The sequence below is a fragment of the Microtus oregoni genome, unplaced genomic scaffold, assembly GCF_018167655.1.
Source record: "Microtus oregoni isolate MIOR12 unplaced genomic scaffold, Mior012 000000F_ref0000247, whole genome shotgun sequence".
Lineage (NCBI taxonomy): Eukaryota > Metazoa > Chordata > Mammalia > Rodentia > Cricetidae > Microtus > Microtus oregoni.
The window spans coordinates 74408242-74425907 of NW_024543059.1; the positions used below are offsets into that span (position 1 = coordinate 74408242).

Consider the following 17666-nt stretch of genomic DNA (forward strand, 5'->3'; position numbering starts at 1 on the left):
AAGTGATGGTGACGCTTTTTCTGTGTCCTCACTGATGTACCTACTGTGTGTCCATCTTGTCGTTTAAAAAGGAACCAACTGGAGATGATAAAAATGTGAAGGCGTTGCCAGTTGGCCGGAGCTCTTTTATTATACTATTTAATCATGTATGTCTACATGGCTAGTAGGGAGTGAGGGCGGGGTGCATGCGTGTGCATGACTGCGGTGCTCTTGGAGACCGGAAGATAGTGGTGGTCCAGGGGGTCTTTAAAGGGCAGGGCAAGCTGACGCATGTGCACAGTCTCATCCCTGCTAACAGCAGGCTTTGGGCACCTGCAGCTTATCTGCAGATAACACAGCCTCTGCCCTCAACTAGTCCTAAAACCAGCAGAGGCAGAGACAGGTGAATCTTTGTGAGTTCGAGGCCAGCCTGGTCTACAAGAGTTAGTTCCAGGACAGGCTTCAAAGCTACAGAGAAACCCTGTCTCGAAAAAAAAAAATCCACAAAAATAAAAGTGGGCTGTCTGACAGATGCCGGTCTACCGCGTCTACTGTGTCTTCAGTCTTGCTGGCTTACTGAATAAAGCATTTTCCTTTTCCCAAACACTTGTCTGCAAGTCACTGGGGCCCCATTTGAGTGACAAGTGAAGAGGGCTGGGCTTGGTTATAGTCACTTGTCCTAATAACATCCTCTGATGTAAGGAGGCCGCTTGTTAGTTCCTGGCTGCTCAACCATGAAATAATCACACAGAAACTGTATTATTTAAATCACTGCTTGGCCTGTTAGCTCTAGCTTCTTATTGGCTAACTCTTATATCATAATTTAACCCATTTCTAGTAATCTGTGCATCACCACAAGGTTGAGGCCTACCAACAAAGTTTCAGCTTGTCTGTCTCCAGCAGTGACTCCATGGCTTCCCTCTGACTCTGCCTAAAAACCTACCCAGGGTTGGTCCCCCCATGCTAACATTGCACACACAGTGCGATACATTCGATTCAGGGCCCGAGGTCCCTATGATTTTTCTTTCTCTTTCTTTTTCTTTTCTTTTGGACCACTCATAAGTGGTCCCTGCCACAAGAGACTGCTGAGAGTGGCCTCTAGCCTCTGGCTTCCAAGTTGCCGAGACTTGGAGCCAGTCAGGCTTCATCCACACCCCACCTGTAGAGAGGAGACGTCCTCCTATAGGCCCTGCAGTGTTCATTTGCTCAAGTCATATGTTACTCAAAAGATTGGAGAAAATCATCAGTCAATGGCCAGTATGGCTGAACATTCTGAGGCCATCACAACATTCCCAGCATTCATAGGCATTTACAGAGACAGCCAAGGCTTTCTGGGATCTGCTTACACACCTATTAATTTTCAGTGTAAGTAAAAGGTCCCAAGAGACAGTTCTTTCTACTTCGCCTTTCCCATACTCTATGATTCCACAAGGAAAGATCTGAAAACACTCAAGAAATAATCAAGAAAAAAACATTATCAAGAATAACTTTTATTAAGAGCTCTTTCAAAAATACTCCAGAATATAAGCTGAGGAAGAGGTGTTAGGGACTAAACATCAAACTTGACAGCATATGGTGCTCTGACTTGCCTCACTAAATCCATCTTTTCTAGAATTCATAGCAAAAAATATTTGTTAGAACTGGTTTGTGAAAAGGGAGTGTTGTGTTTCTTAATATTGTTCACATCACAATACTGAGATGTCCTGGGTTGTCCCTGAAGAGAAGTACCAGCTGACGGTCCCAACTGTATAAGCAATGCACACTTGGAGTCTTGTTACCATAGCAACGCAATGCATCCTATCTCAGAAGGCTCTACAGAAACACCACCTAATGCATAATTAAAATAGAGAAACAGTAGTTACTTCCGCTTGGCGTAAGTGCATATTTGAAATTTCAAAGTAAATAATACGTCTAATTATTTATATTTCAAAATAATGTTGGAAAGTTCTTACAGTGAATTTTACATTTGCTCTCATTTTTATTGTAAAGTACAACTATAAAAACCAAGTCACACAGTCTTCAAGCTTTTCTTGCCATTTTGGGGGAGCCACTGACAGCGAGGTCCATGAAGGCAAGCATGCTGTCCTCTCTACTTACTCCTAGTACTGAGCATGCTCTTCTCTCTACTTCTTCCCACCCTCCACTCCTTTTCACTGTGAGGTTTTAAAATCAAAACACAGTCTAGGAAGGTCTTACAATGACCTGTTCCAAAAATGAGGTGGTTTCAGGCGATAAACGCATGTTCTTTGTCCTTCATTGTCGTCTGCCCACCAGCTTCAGGGGCTTCCTTACAGATCTGTTTTCTCTTCATAACGGCACCAACATGCGGCTCGCTGACTGTCCAGGTATGGCTTGCAGCCCAAATGTATGACACTGTCAAACAGGAGCTCCACCGTTGTTTCACATGCTGCAGGGTAAAGACATGTCATCACTGTTGGGCAGGAGCCAAGCACGCTCTGTCCCCACCTCTGTATCTGGTGCAGCACAGGCCACACCCCTCAGTGTAGTGGTACTTCATTTGTATTTTAATAAATAACTCTTGCCTGAAGATCAGAGAGTAAAACAGCTGCCCTGGTCAGCCTCACAGACCAGGCAGTGGTGACACGCACCTCTAATCCCAGTAGCCACACTACTTTGCCATAGAAACCAGGCGGTAGTGGTGCACGCCTTTAACCCCAAAACTAGAGAGGAATAAAACGGGAGAAGACAGCTCTCTGTCAGTCTCATTCTGAGGATTCCTGGAGGCAGGATCACCATTTTTGGACTGAGGTACAGGTAAGAGCCAATGGCTGGCTGCTTTGTTTTTCTGGTCTTCAAGTTTAACCCTAATATCTGTCTCTGGGTTTTTATTAACCGTACCACACCTCAGTGTGCACTCAAACATGTAGGAGGTCACAGTCATCCCAGTCCCTCATACCAGCAACCCACCATACAGATTCCATTTCATATATATATATATATATATATATATATATATAATTTCATATGGATATGAATGTATGCTCCATTTCAATTGTTCAGAACAATTTTTATAGACAAGTAATAACCTTTATGAAACACAAATGGGGTCATCAGTGTTAGTTTTCATTTTAGCTGAGAGATGTAACCCCAATAACGATGTCTGACAATGGCAGAGTTTACATGGCAAGGGAGGATCTGCTGCTGTTGCCGCTGGAGAGTGAGGCTCGGGCCTCTAACATGCTAAGCACACGCTGTACCCTCGGTCTTAGAAAGAAGCTTTAAAGAGAAACCTCCAGCTGGAAACATGACTCTGGGCAAAGGCACTAGGTCAGAACATCCCCCATGGGCTGTGGCCTCTGACCTCCACACATGTGCTGCGGTCTGTGTGCATGCACACACACACACACACACACACACACACACACACATTTAATAATTTTTTTTAAAAAAAGCAAATAAAAAATCTCAGAAACCTCAAGGCATCACTATGACCAGAGGCTCCTAAGAGCTGATCACATGTATTGAAGATGCTCATACTAAATGGCACCAATTCTCTTTCTTTGACCAATTCTAAAATTTGGCTTCAGGATGGATGCTCATGGGAATACAAAGTAGTTTCTCCTGGTATGTTTAAAAATTTTAAGACTATAATAAAACTACCAACTTACCTTTCCAATTCTAAGAAACCTCACAGGGCTAAACCACAAAATAGCTTTCAGCAGCCCAAACAACCTTCTTCAGATATTTACATGAAGGGAGAATCTTGTGCTAAAACTTGTCCCTTTTAAAGTTCTTCAAAAGACTGTGCCATTCTGAGCACAAAAACCAGAGAAACGCACATTGAACGGCAAGGCACTTGGCTCCACTTCTCTGTCTCTTTGAGGGAAAAAACAAGGTTCAGTTTGTTACTGTAGCCAAAAGCAGGCTAGTGGGTGAAAGGGAGAATTCAGGCTTCCTCTGCTGCAGAGACCTCTTCCTGGACAGGTTTTCCTGGGATTTCAGAATCAGATCTACAACATGAGACAGTCTAGAGCAGGCAATAGCCAGAGCATGAGCTCAAAGTCAGTCAATCTACTCGGGACAAGTTCCCCTGAAAGACACAGGCATCCTGTCTAGCACTTGGTTTTTTGTTTGTTTGTTTTTTGTTTTTATGAGCACCCAAAGAAAAAATGAATACATTATCTAGCACAATATTTTAAGAAAAATACATTAAAATGTTACTTTTCTTTCCTTCCTTTTTGTTTGCTTTAGGATTTCTCTATAGCTTTAGAGCCTGTCCTAGAACTCTCTCTCTAGACCAGGCTGGCCTTGAACTCTCAGAGATCTGCCTGCCTCTGCCTCCCGAGTACTGAGATTAAAGGCGTGCACCACCACCGCCTGGCTTCTTTCGTGCCTTCCTCTTTGCCACTTCTGACTTTATTGCAGAGTGCATTCTTTGGCTTTCCAGTGGGAAGTCTTATAAATGCTCCTACTTAGCCGGGCGGTGGTGGCGCACGCCTTTAATCCCAGCACTTGGGAGGCAGAGGCAGGTGGATCTCTGTGAGTTCAAGACCAGCCTGGTCTACAAGAGCTAGTTCCAGGACAGGCTCCAAAACCACAGAGAAACCCTGTCTCGAAAAACCAAAAATAAATAAATAAATAAGTAAATAAATAAATAAATAAATGCTCCTACTTGAACAGACATTTATATCTCCACAGACACTTCAGCTCGGCTTAGGACAAGGCTGACTGGAGGCTGGGACTTTAGCGATGCAGCCGCTATGAGTCGTCATCTGTTCTAGGGAGGATGAGTGCTTTAGACTACTCACCTGTGTCCCTGTAAGTTACACCAGCAAGCTTACTGGTTCACCACGCTAGACTGGAGTGGAATCATTTCCACTGCCCTGTTTTTGTCACATGCCATAACTGGATAGTAAGCCCTATTGCTGCGCTTTATCAGACATGATGAAATTGGGTTGGGAGCAGTCTGGAAGTTTCTTCCTGAAGGCTAACATATGCAGGCCAGAACGTGATAGCTTGCTAGGGAAGAATTGTCAAAAACTGTTCAGCTTTGGTATGGCCCTCTGTGCTAATGCCACCAACATGCCATGTAAGATATGCCCGCTGATGCCCTATGGTATAGTTGTTATGGGCACAACCAAGTACTTTCTGATCGGATTTAAGGCCTGTCACACATGGGGAATTCATGTTCGGTATGCAAGCCAAGGCAAAACCCTGGGAGAAATCGCAGGCTGCACTGTGTAGAGCAATGCTGTTTTGTTAGATAGACGTGATGTGCTTGTTAAATTGCCAGTTGCATGCTCATTCTTGTCGATGCCCACAGATTTTTGCTGCTGTGTGCTTTGTTCATGGAGGAAGGCTTATTTTTACAGTGGGTACTGCTTTCTGTTGAGTCTCATAACTGGTCAAATGCTGAGGATAAGTACCTGCTGTCATGGCATTGAGACCCACTCTCAGAAAAGAATTGCCCACATGCGTATGTGTGCCTGTGCGCCTCTCACCTCTCCAAGGCTTAGAAAATATCACAGAACAGTAAGGGGAGGAAGAGAGAGCAGAAAGAATCCAAGAGCTAAAGGGTGCAGCATTGTAGTGAAGCTGCTTTCTCTGGACCTGACCTGACTGTCAGTCATCATGGGGCAGAGACTGCTGTCGTGACCCACAAAATGCCTGGGCACTACAGTCATGACCATAAAATAAGCAAAATAATACAGTGAAAGCTGGTCTGTGGTGACAGTAGAGGGGCTGTTAACGTGCCCTCCCTGAGACTCCAGCCACCTTTTCTGTGTGCATCCCAGCTGTACTTGGTCCTACGGACGCAAGTGTGCACAAGAAGTGGAAGGTGGACTGGGGCTCGGGACTCTGACGAAGCAGCATTCCCAAGTCCTCGTCACCCATGCTGGAGTGGAGCTTCCAGTGACGTAGTTCCTATAAGGAACCTCACTGAACTCGCCGGCTTACCAAGCTGGACTTTGATGGACCCGTTTCTTTGGTCTGTTATTGGTGCCCTATCTAGTATGAACAGATGTTTCTTTACACATCCCCAGGAAAAGCCGAGCAACATGCAGCCTCCTGAGTGCTGGGAGCACGCACATGAGCTGTCAATCTAGCAGCTGCACTGCACTCTCAAATTCACTGATGCTAAGACTGACACTCTGAGACTGACAATAAAGTTTACCTTGAATCAGAGGGCGGAGTTAGTAACCAGCTGACCAGCTGGCCATAGAGGTTTCTGTTGCCTATAACTACAATCTACTACATTTTATTACAGCATCCCTGTGCCAATGTGCTTCAAGGCTTCAATGTTTAGCTTTGGAACGATCAGATACATATTCTGGGGCACAAGGTACATGAATTCTTCCCTTCTCTGCCTCAGAAACTCCTCCAAGTTTTCTCAACACTGCCTTTGCAGCTGTGTATAATTTTAGATTACCAAACGACCGGCTAGCTCCTCACTCCAGGCACTGAAGAGGTTGTATCCTAACAGCTGATGAATGTGAAGAAGCTCTTTTGGTATGCTTTTATATGAGCATGTATGTATTTACTGCCGTATTAAAAACATCTGAGTCCCAGCCACAGGGCCCTCCTTACCCTGGACGTTCTGAGCGAGCCCCAGAGTCTTCTGCACGTCCCGGCAGATCTTGGAGAGGCAGTACTGGAACTCCTCGTCACAGTCGTTCTTGCTTTTCCCACAGGTCTCGTAGCACCTGTCGTGTTGGTTGCAGCACTTTGTCAGGGACGGGATGCCAATGTTCAGCTGTGAGAGGCATTTCCATGGGTTACTGTCTGAGATGCAAACCTCCCAGCACCGGTGATCATTCCAACGGACCTCACAGAAATGAATGACGACTGCCGCAGCACCCCATTTACAGGTCTACTGTCGACTGCCGCAGCACCCCACTTACAGGTCTACGGTAAATCTTCCTGTGTCAGACTCTCCCAGCTCTCCTTACCCACCCTTAGCCACGCAGCCGTTTCAGCCATACCACACTCTTCTCCATCTTGCAATGTCAGAGTTAACTGTCAGTAACTTTCACAACTTTTAACTGTCCAAAACACAACGCACAACTAACTTTCTTACTGACTTTATTTCTGTGAGCATGTGTGTGAAGAACAGGGGCCACAGGAGGGCAGCCAGAGGAGGATACAGGATGTCTTCCTCTATCGCTATCTGCCTCATACCCCGAGACAAAGTCTCTCACTGAACCTGGACCACGGCTTTGGCTACAGATTATCTAGAGAGCTCTCAGGATCTGCCTGTCTCCTCCATCCTTCAACACTAGGGTCCCAGGCCCACGTGGCTATGCCTGGCTTGTATGTTGGTGTGGGGGATTCGAACTCAAGTCCCCACCCTGTAGAGACGCAGTCTTTCCCAGTGAGCCATCTCCCTAGCACCTCCACCCAAGGCATAGCTTTGAAAGTAACAAAACTTATCAAAGAAAAAAAGTTATTTACATGAACACCGAACAATGGAGAGCCACAACCATTTGGTGGGGACGGTTTAAATCCATAGCGTGGAAGAGGCTTCGATCCTATGTAAAATACAAAGGTTGTCATATTTAGTATAAAATATGGAAAAAATAAAATACATATTTGTAAAGGTATACAATGTGCTGGACTAGCCTTGAAGATGTTTACTATTGAGTTGGGCAAAACTTCAGAAATGCTGCATTTATTTTGATGGTACTAGAAGGGCTGATCATGGAATTATTGCAGAACATATGCAAATGTGCACTCATACACACATGTGTAGCATTCATGAAGGCAGTTACGGTTTATAAGCATACCCTGTGGAAACATGCAATAGCTTATCCTGGACCACTGGAGAGCTCAAAGGTGCACATGATATGATATCACATGTGTGAACGATCAGCACAGCTACAGCCCAATCTAAGGAAGACGAGGCTATGTAGTGATAGTTTCAGTATGCTATTGGGCACCGTAGGGCCATCCATTCCGACTCCATTCTCAGCAGCCGACTGTTTCACGAGTGTAGCTAATAAGAAAGTCTGTTTCTAACCGCCCAGTTTATACCATTTTGTTGTAGCAGCCCAAACACAATAGCATTCATGTGTCAGTGCGGCTTTTCCTGGTGATACTTCTAACCTGCATGTTTTCTAACACACCGTGTCATCAATCTGCCTCTCCATCTATTACATGCTGCTTCATAAGGAACTGCAATGCTGCGGCAGGACTTTTTCTGTTGTACATACCCGTGCCTAGCATAGTTTCTGGCATGTAGTTACATTCTCAATGGCTGCTTGTTGACAAATGGTCAAATCAATGAACATTGGGTGGATTTAGAAGACTAATCCCTATGGCAACTGTAACAGTCACTGAAAATTAATAAGCACTACTGCTGTTTGCTTTCCAGTCTTCTAAGTTCCCTGGGCCATCACTCACTGGCCTCCAAAGAGTGACCACATCTAGCTTGTTACATCTCTTTAAAATGTGGCAGCCAGGGCCATCAAGATAGCGTAGCTGGTAAAATATGATACCCAACTTAATTACCTGAGTTCACTTCCCCCACAACACACATGACAAAGAGAAAAGATTATCATGAGTGTTCCTCTTGACCCCCACATGCACACCATGGAATGCATGCACCCCCCCACACACATCATACACATATTAATAAATAAATATAAACTGTAAAATGTGGCACCCCAAACTTAATGCCATTTGATATGATGGACCCTGTCTGAGGCAATACAACATTCATTTTAACACAGCTGATGGAAGCTATTATCTCAGGGCTAAACTATTAAATGGTAGCAGTACAAAGAAAGTACTTTCGAAAATTAAATTGAGCTTTAAGAATATCTACTCCTAGTCATGCACAGTGGTGCAAGCCTTTAATCTCAGCACCCAGAAGGCAGAAGTTGGAGGATTTCTCTGAGTTCAAGGTCAGCCTGGTTTACAAAGTGAGTGCCGGGACAGCCAGGGCTACATAGAGGGACCCTGTCTCAAAAAAAGTCAAAGCATGTATAAATACTTACTTCTAGAACTTCAGCACTTCTGTAATTAGTTTTTTTCAGACCAGTTACAGAATCCATTCTGTTGGCTTTACATAGTCATCCCCATTGTTTCATCCTCGACTATTTTTTTAAAGATTTATTATGTATACAACTTTCTGCCTGCGTGCATGTCTGCACACCAGAAGAGGGCAGCAGATCTCATTACAGATGGTTGTGAGCCACCAAGTGGTTGCTGGGAATTAAATGCAGGACCTCTGGAAGAGCAGTCACTGCTCTTAACCTCTGAGCCATCTCTCCAGCCCCTCATCTATGATTGTTTAATGAACTTTCTATCTAGAGCTATTTGCCTACTGCTGCCTGAGATCATAAACCTGAGCCACAGATATTAATCTGGACTGAGGCAAGCAGCATCTTGCTATAGATGAATCCTCTCTAGCAGCAGGGATGATGCTATCAATCTGAACCTTTGGGACACCTCTCAGCCACTCATGACTTTGCTTAAGTCAAGTGTCTGCTAGCTTACTGTCCCAGGGGCCTATCATGAGAAACTACACATTTTTATCTATGGTTAAAAGCCCTGCATAGAAGGCAGATGATGCCTTGTTCGTTTTCATTTTTCTTTTTCTTTCTTTCTTTTTTTTTTTTTAAGCACTGGGAATTGACTGAATCCAAGGCTTTGTAAATTGTGAATGTGAGGCCAGTGTTCTAGCCTGGGCTACACCTCCAGCCCAGGCTGTTTCCTGCTGCTAATATCAAAGTAGCTGCGGTAGCTGTTTAAAGGAGGTTTATTCTGGCTTACACTTCGGGTCCAAAGTTCAGGAGTTGCAGCTAGCTATGGCCTTTTTGCCAGCTCCATCCTCAGAAAGGGCAGGGCATCGCATGACTGGAGAGCAGAGCGGGAGAAACCAGCCAGACAGGCTTTAACTGCATGCTCAGTCACAAGACAACCCCATCGATCCATGAAGTAGACGCAGACCGATCAATTCATGAGGGCAGAGTCCCCTGCAGCTCGTAAAGGGTTCACCTCTTAGTCCTACACCTTTTAATGGAGATGAAATTTCAGTTTTAAACGGGACAAGCCATACTCTAAAAAGTACAAAACTGGAAGGAAGGCAAAACTGGGAAAGTGTTCTTCGGAAACACACTCCAGTTCCTTATACACAGAGGAAAGCTTTCTCTTGAATGGGTTTTAACAGTGAGTGGTTTCAAATGCTTACAAACCGTTCTCAAGCTGTGGGTCACAACCCCCGTGTGGCTAACAACCCCTTCCCAGGGGTCACATATCAGATATCCCGCATATCAGATACTTACATTATGATTAATAACAGTAGCAAAATTACAGTCAAGAAGTAGCAACAAAGATAATTTTATGGTTGGGGTCACCACCACATGAGGGACTGTATTAAAGAGTTGCAGCCTTAGGAAGGTTGAGAACCACTGGTGTAGAGATATATATTAGTCAACGAGCCCAACTATTAATAAAGCTTTTAAAAGCATTACAAATACACTAATTCAGAAAAGAGGGCATTGGCTATATACAGCTTTTTCAGGTTAACAACTATTTTAAATTTAAATTCGGAAGCACATCACGTAAAAACCTGTCAGGAAGCTGAAGGAAAACAGGCTGGGCTTAGCATTCGAAAATGACAGCTTGTCCAATGTTTCTGTGTGTTCTGCGTGTTCAGAAGACATGTACATTCCCCTTCCCACCTACAAGTCTACAGACATGGGCGTCATTCATACCCAAACATTCCCACCTTCACACAGCTGATACAAAGCAAAAGAAAATGAAGGTAATTGAAGGCTTCTAGTATCCTCTTAACTGTCTACCTTTTTTTTTTAGAACTTGGAATGTATTTCCTTTTGTGCTCATCCAGCAATGCTCTGTCTTTCCTTTTCTTTGTACCTTCTCTAGTTTTTCTCCATTCCCCATGGATAGAAATGCTTCCTGACAGCTTGATAACTGCTGTGGCAGTGACCTAACATAGACATGTACGTATTCCACCAGTACACGTACGTACTTTCCTCTTAAAGGACAATTACTGCCGAGCAAGAGGATGATCAGAAGCAAATGAAGTGAGGAAAAGGTCCCAAGGAAACACGCCTGCCCTGAGGATGCAGGAGAGGGGGGCAGGGAGCAGAGGTAGTAGGGTAGCTTCAAGGCAAAGTGTGAAGGTGACAGCCTAGGGCTGCCCCTCAGAGGGAAACTGACAATGCTGAACAGGAAAGACCCACACCTGCCGGATATGAGACACCAGAAGGAATACTGGGATAAATGCTGGGCACGACCCCTAATATCTGCACTGAAAGGGGCATGTGAGGTTAGTCTGGGGTCTCGTCAGAACAACCCGCTGACGTCACTTATCTCACAGTCTGCCCAGCTCACCCTACCTAAAAACAGTATCTTCGCGTCTCTATCTGCCCACACACACCAAGGTTGGTTGTTTTCTTTCTGATGTTTCTGAGTCAGGTTAGCAGAACAGTTTCTATGAGATCAGCTTTGTCCTCCATTGCTAGAAGATGCCTAGCAGGTAATAAACGCCCAAGAAATTGCTAGATGAGGAAAAGGGGAAATAATCTGCCAAAATGAAAAGCTTTTTTCCCAACAGAACAGACAGACAAACCTACCACGAACATGAGAGGACAGCTCAGCGTTTTAAAGTTCTAAATTCACCTGTAAATTAAATTATTATTTCAAGGCTCGAAAGATGGGTCCGTAGACAAAAGCTCTTCCCCTGCAAACCTGACAACCCGAGTTTGATCCCTAGGTCCTGCATGGAAAGGAGAGCCACTTCCCAAATGCTGTCCTCTGACCTCCACATGTACACCATGGCATACTCATGTGTGCATTCCCCCCTCTATTTCTCTGTCTCCCTCCCTCCCTCTCTCTCTCTCTGTACCTCTCCCCCAATAAAATTACATGAACACATACTCCATAAACAAAGTTAAACTTAAGAATTAGTTAGCCGGGCAGCGATGGCGCACACTTTTCCCAGCACTTGGGGGGCAGAAGCAAGTGGATTTCAGTGCATTCAAGGCCAGCCTGGTCTACCAAGTAAATTCCAGGACAAAGATAATTATTTAGAACAAATTATATATAAAGCTACTTATTAAAAATGGAATTTATTCGTGAGCTGTGTAGAGTTGGCTCGGCAGTTAGGTACACTTGCTTCTTTTGCACAGGACCCAGATTTGGTTCCTAGCACCCAGACAGAGGCTCACAACAGCCTGTAACTTCAGCTCCAGGGTCGATGCCCTCTTCTGGTCTCTGAAGGCACTACAAACATGTGATAAGCATACACAGACACAGGCAAAACACTCACACACATAAGATAAAAATAAAATAAAAATACTGAGCCAAGTCAGGTGCCAAATTAAGTACTAATACTATTTAAAATATTGCTATAAGTGGTGTTATGAGATGCTGAACATGAAAACTTAAATATTTCTACTGTTCATGGCTTTTACAAAGCAACGAAAGTTCATTAACAGAAGGACCACACTTAGAGTCAAACCACAACATCATGAGGTGCCGTGGCCACGGCTCCCCAGATTCCATAAGCAGAAACAGAAAACTAAGAAAAGAAAGAAATAGGAGGAAGAACTAAACCCAAGAGTACACCTGTGTGGGAAGGTCATTCATTACTTGTCCCTTTTGACTTAACTTAGTGGTTCTCAACCTGTGGGTCGCGATCCTCTGGAGGTCAAATAACCCTTTCACAGGGTCACCTAAGACCACCTGGCATATCTCACATTTACATTATGATTCATAACAGTAGCAAAATTATAGTTATGACGTCGCACAAAATAACTGTATGGTTGAGGGTCACCACAACACGAGGAACTGCATAAAAGGGTTGCAGCATCAGGAAGGCTGAGAACCACTGACCTAAGTCGTGGATGATAAACTTCTTACTGTTTTCTCGACTCCCCATGTATCAAAAACCCGAGAATTTACAGGAATTGAGAAACTTACCATTCTCTCTTCCTACCTCTCACCCCACCCCCACATTAATTTTTCAAATTTGATATAAATACTCTCAAACAGACTCACTCATCTTGCCCGAGAAAAATGAAGCAGGTGAGACTCTTCGAGATGGTAACTGGGTCACACAAAGACCCTACCACTGCGTATGCAGGATGGACAGTGGGGACAAACCTAAACCATCCATCGCCATGAGGCCCCGAAAGTAACTCTCCACCCACCCGAGGTCACCCAACATCTTCATTCTTAGGACTCCTAGAAGCTAATGGCTTCATTCCTCACGGAAAAGTAGGCAATCAGAACCTAACGTGTGCCCACATCCTACCTCCACCTAGTAACAGGGGTGTACTGCCTGCTCCTGACCAGTCTCTCTCTTTGCACGCTAGAAATCACACTTTTCACAGGCAAGAACATGCCGCCAGTGTTCCCCTCCGCTCTCTCCTCCATCACCTCTGTTATCATTTTCTGCCCTAGTCACAAGTACTGCCAAGCCAACCGCAAATCCTTTAGGCTTTTCCTTCAAAGTGTACCGCAAATTCAACCCTCGCTCATCACTCCGACTCCTCCCAAATTAGACAGAATCACTGCCACCTTTTGTCTGGACCCTGTATATGGCTTTCCTACCTCCACGGATGCTTAATTCTCGGTATAACACTTAGAGGCTCCTGTTAGCGTATATAAAACTAGAGAAATGAACAACTTATTCAAAACTCTAAAAGCACTTTAGAAGCTATTTTTTTCTCTATTTTTCAACAGAAATGGAAAACTTTTCTCCCTTGATTTCCTTTTATGCCGGCGGGGGGGGGGGGAGTTAAGGGCTGGGAAGCTGGCTCGAGTGGGTAAGGGTGGTTGTTATGCCACACTGAGCCAGAGCAGAGTTCAAATCCCTAGCGCCCAGTAAATGGCTGGGCAGAAAAGTGTGTGCCTGAAACCCCAGTGTCGGGAGACAGAGATGGGCAGATGCCTGGAGCTCACTGGCAGGCTAGCCTAGGCATATCAGTGTGCTCGCTTTCAGAGAGACCCTGTCCTAAGGGAGCAAGGTGTAACCGAGAAAGTCAGTCAACAACCTCTCTCGGCCTCTCCATGTGCCCAGCATTCAACACCCACTTGCATGCACCACACACACGCATGTACATGTGAGCATCCACGAGTAAAAGAAAAATGGCAAACATAAAATTGTTCCTCGCATAACTCACAAAGGCGTTTCCCTATCCAAGGGAAGATGACCCAAAGGGAAGAAGTGTGTGCACCACCAAGCTCTCAGGGACAGGGAAGCTACATGGACGCACACACATTTGCTACATTCGACAGTTCTTGTCCTACCTAAGAGCTTGGTGGCAAATTCTGTGAGCCTTCAAGGAAATGAAAGCAGAAAAAGGAAAGTTTAAAGCAGCCTTTTCGGAGGGATAGCATCGGTCTGAGATGCTCTCAACGTAAGCAGTTCTACAGCCCCAGACCCACGGCTGTTTATGAGAACCGTACCTTTGAGGCCTTCCTTTTCTCTGTGAAGAGAAGCTGTATCTTTCTGTTGCCACAGGCTGCACCGTCAGGGTCACACTGACTGGCCTTCCTATGGTCCTGTCCTCTGCAACTGTGTACTCACTGTTCCCTCGGCCTGGGACGATCTTGCCCTGATCACCACCGAGCACTCTTGCTACTTTCCAATCCTGAGACAGTCTCCTGTCCTGTAGCATCCTATCTCAGGGGCAAATGGCTCCCAGTACTTCCCAGAACCCCGTGGCAGTCTTCCACTTATGTGGAGGAAGTTTATTGTTCAAGGCATGGCTCACAGCACATCAGTGAGCACACAGAGACTCATAGCCTGCTTCTCCCCACCAGAACGAAGCTCCAGGGATGAATCCCCAGTCTATCAACTCCTGACACATGGTCAAGACTAATATTTGCATAATGGCCAGGAATTAAGTTAGAACTTTTGCCTTAGCAAAGTTATCACTTAACCCTTGTTACCCACAAAGTACCCCAATACATTTTACAAGAACAAAAATATTCTTCTTGGTGCTCACTGGTGGAAATCTTTAGGCCTAGAGTTTAGAAGCAAAGGAAGATCGTCAGAAGCAAAGGTGCATGTTCTGTATGAACAGAAAGGTGGAGGTTCACCTAACGGAGGCGCACAGGCTGTATGTGGCATTGCAGTTTTTCAGGTTTTAATTAAGATCATCAACTCTGCAATCAGCCTTTCTCACTAAAGTCATGGATTTCCCTTATCTTCAGCTGGTAGCCTTAGCTAATGGCATAAGAAACTTGATTTTTCAAGTTCTATCCTAACAGTTTGAATCGCCAAACAGAAGTCCCATCCCCTCAAAAAAAAAAAAAGCTTAAAAAAACCCTCAAAATAAACAACAACAAAAAAACAAAAACAAAACCCCCAAACACCCAAATCGCTGCCTTGAGTGCTGATTGTAATACCATCTGCACTGCCATGAAGCAAGTTCTTAGATTCAAATAGATGTTTCAAACTGTGAAAGGACTGAGCTAAAAACTACAGTACGGACAGAGCATAAGGAAGAGAAGCCATGGATATCCAAGGAAGAAAGCTGCAAAGCACATAAGTAGGTGTCTGTCATACCAGCACCGGACAGGCTGAGGCAAGGAGTCAAGAGTTCAAGGCTAGCCTCAGCTACACTGAGTTCGGTGCCAGTGTGGGCTACCTGAGACTCAAAAACCAAAGCAAAATAAAACTTCAAATTTTAATACACTGTTTTCTAGAAGTTAGTAGAACTCTTTCAATCCAGTACACCTCCCTCAAAAACCAAGTACACCAAATATCTGTACAAAAGTCACAATTTATTTTTCTTAGCTTTGCAGGATAACAACCAAACGCCACTTAAAATCAACTGATGGCTTTCAAATTCCCTTTTGGCTTTTTTTTTTTTTTCTCAGCGGACTAACTTATAAAATATTTGTGTGTGTGTCAGCCAGCGCTAAAATCAGTATGTTCCACTCCACCTCCAGAGTCCCTACATCAATCAGTGAGTTCTTAGGCAACTCTGTGCAATCGCCGGAAAAGAAAATGGGGAGGGAGGGTGGGAAAGAAACCAGAAGTAATGGAGAGCCGACTGAGCAGACCATGCACTCTGGCGACCTGTCACGTTTGTTCCCAGATTGCTCAATCCCAAGGACAGCATGCTCCAAGCGCTGCTCACTCTTTCCACACCCGAGGACGCCGTCAAGGTCCGCCTGCACCTGTTCCCCCAACACCCTGTTCCGCACGTGTCCCTTCATCCTTCTGCCCCGCACTTGTCCCTCCATCCCCCTGGCCTGCACCTGTGACCCTATCCCCCTGTCTGGCACCTGTCCCCCATCCCCCTGCCCCGCACCGCACCGTGCTCCCCTCCATCCCCCTGGCCTGCATCTGTGCTCCCATCCCTCTGCCCTGCACCTGTGGCCCTATCCCCTTGTCTGGCACCTGTCCCTCATCCCCCTGCCCCGCACTTGTCCCTCCATCCCCCTGGCCCGCATCTGTGCTCCCATCCCTCTGCCCTGCACCTGTCCCCCATCCCTCCCTCCCCGCACCTGTCCCCCCCATCCCTCCCTCCCCGCACCTGTCCCCCCCTCTTGCCCGGCACCTGTCCCCCATCCCCCGCCCCGCACCTGTTCCCCTATTCCCCTCGCCCCGCACCTGTCCCCCTATTCCCCCCCCCGCCCCGCACCTGTGGCCCCATTCCCCCGCACCGTCCCCCATCCCCCGCACCGTCGCGGCACTTGTACTGGCAGAGCCCGTCCTCGCCGCCCAGCAGGTCGAGCGCGGCGTTGAGGTACGTGTCGATCTTGTGGATGCCGTTGCGGATGGTCTTGAGGGTGGCCCTCCAGTCGGTGGTCTGGTCCTGTTCCTGGCCTCCCAGGGCGGCCAGCAGGAACAGAAGCAGGAGCAGGAGCGGGAGCGCGGGCCCCCGGGCCGGCGAGGGCCGCGGGGCCACCATCTAGCTGCGCGGCCGGGTGGCCGGGCTGGGCAGCGGCGCGCGCTCCGGCTCAGGTCCCGGCCTCCTCCGCGCTCGCTCACGGGGGCGCGCACCGTCACTCAGCAGCGCGGAGGGGCGGGCCGGCGGGGGCGCGCGCCGCTCATCCGGGCCGCGTCCTGCACAGTGCGCCTGCGCGGGAGCGTGGGAGCCGGGAGAGGGAGCTGGGAACTTCCTCGCCCACGTGGCCCCTGGACTGCTCCCGGTAACTTTCCGTCCTACCTCTGTGGGGTCATAAAAACCCCGTCCGTGCCCTAGAGGTTTTCGTTGCTTTGGTTCAGCACCGGAGTGAGTTGCGCCACAACGAAGGACGACCGCAGCGGCACAGCCAGCCTTTGGGGCTCTGCCGTCACGGCCAGGGGTGCAGTGCAGGGGCTTGTTTGAGCACGTGACGTACACTACAGAACTTGGGTCCTCATGGAGACCTCATAACCTGCTACACAGTCTTAGCACTGTAAGTGGCTTGTCCGTCTGAGGGTCGTTGAGAACGGACCCCTTTCTTAATCAGAGCCGTAGTTCTCAACTTTCCTAATGTTGTGACCCTTTAATACAGCTCATGTGTGGTGACCACCCCAACCATAAAATTATTTTGTTGTTTACTCATCATTGTGATTTACTACTGTTATGAATCCTTGTTGCGGTCCGACCCACAGGTTGAGAACCGCTGAGCTAGCACACTTCCTCTAGTGCCTCGGTCTAATTTCGAGAAAGGGGAAATTCACAATCACCACTCCTTAAAATTCTAAATACCTTAGTGAAAGGATAACCATAGATTAGGAAGAGAGGGTG

At 46.4% G+C, this 17666-nt stretch overlaps 1 protein-coding gene across 1 annotated transcript; it reads right to left on the bottom strand.

Annotated features, from left to right (window-relative positions):
- Positions 1–1453: 1453 nt before the first annotated feature.
- Positions 1454–16928, bottom strand: Pla2g12a (phospholipase A2 group XIIA). The gene is made up of 4 exons (XM_041660401.1): positions 16613–16928; positions 7393–7469; positions 6529–6694; positions 1454–2386 (listed from the first exon to the last, which is right to left on the bottom strand). Exons 1-4 carry the CDS (start codon positions 16839–16841, stop codon positions 2268–2270), a joined length of 591 nt encoding a protein of 196 aa, XP_041516335.1. The 5' UTR covers positions 16842–16928; the 3' UTR covers positions 1454–2267.
- Positions 16929–17666: the final 738 nt, after the last annotated feature.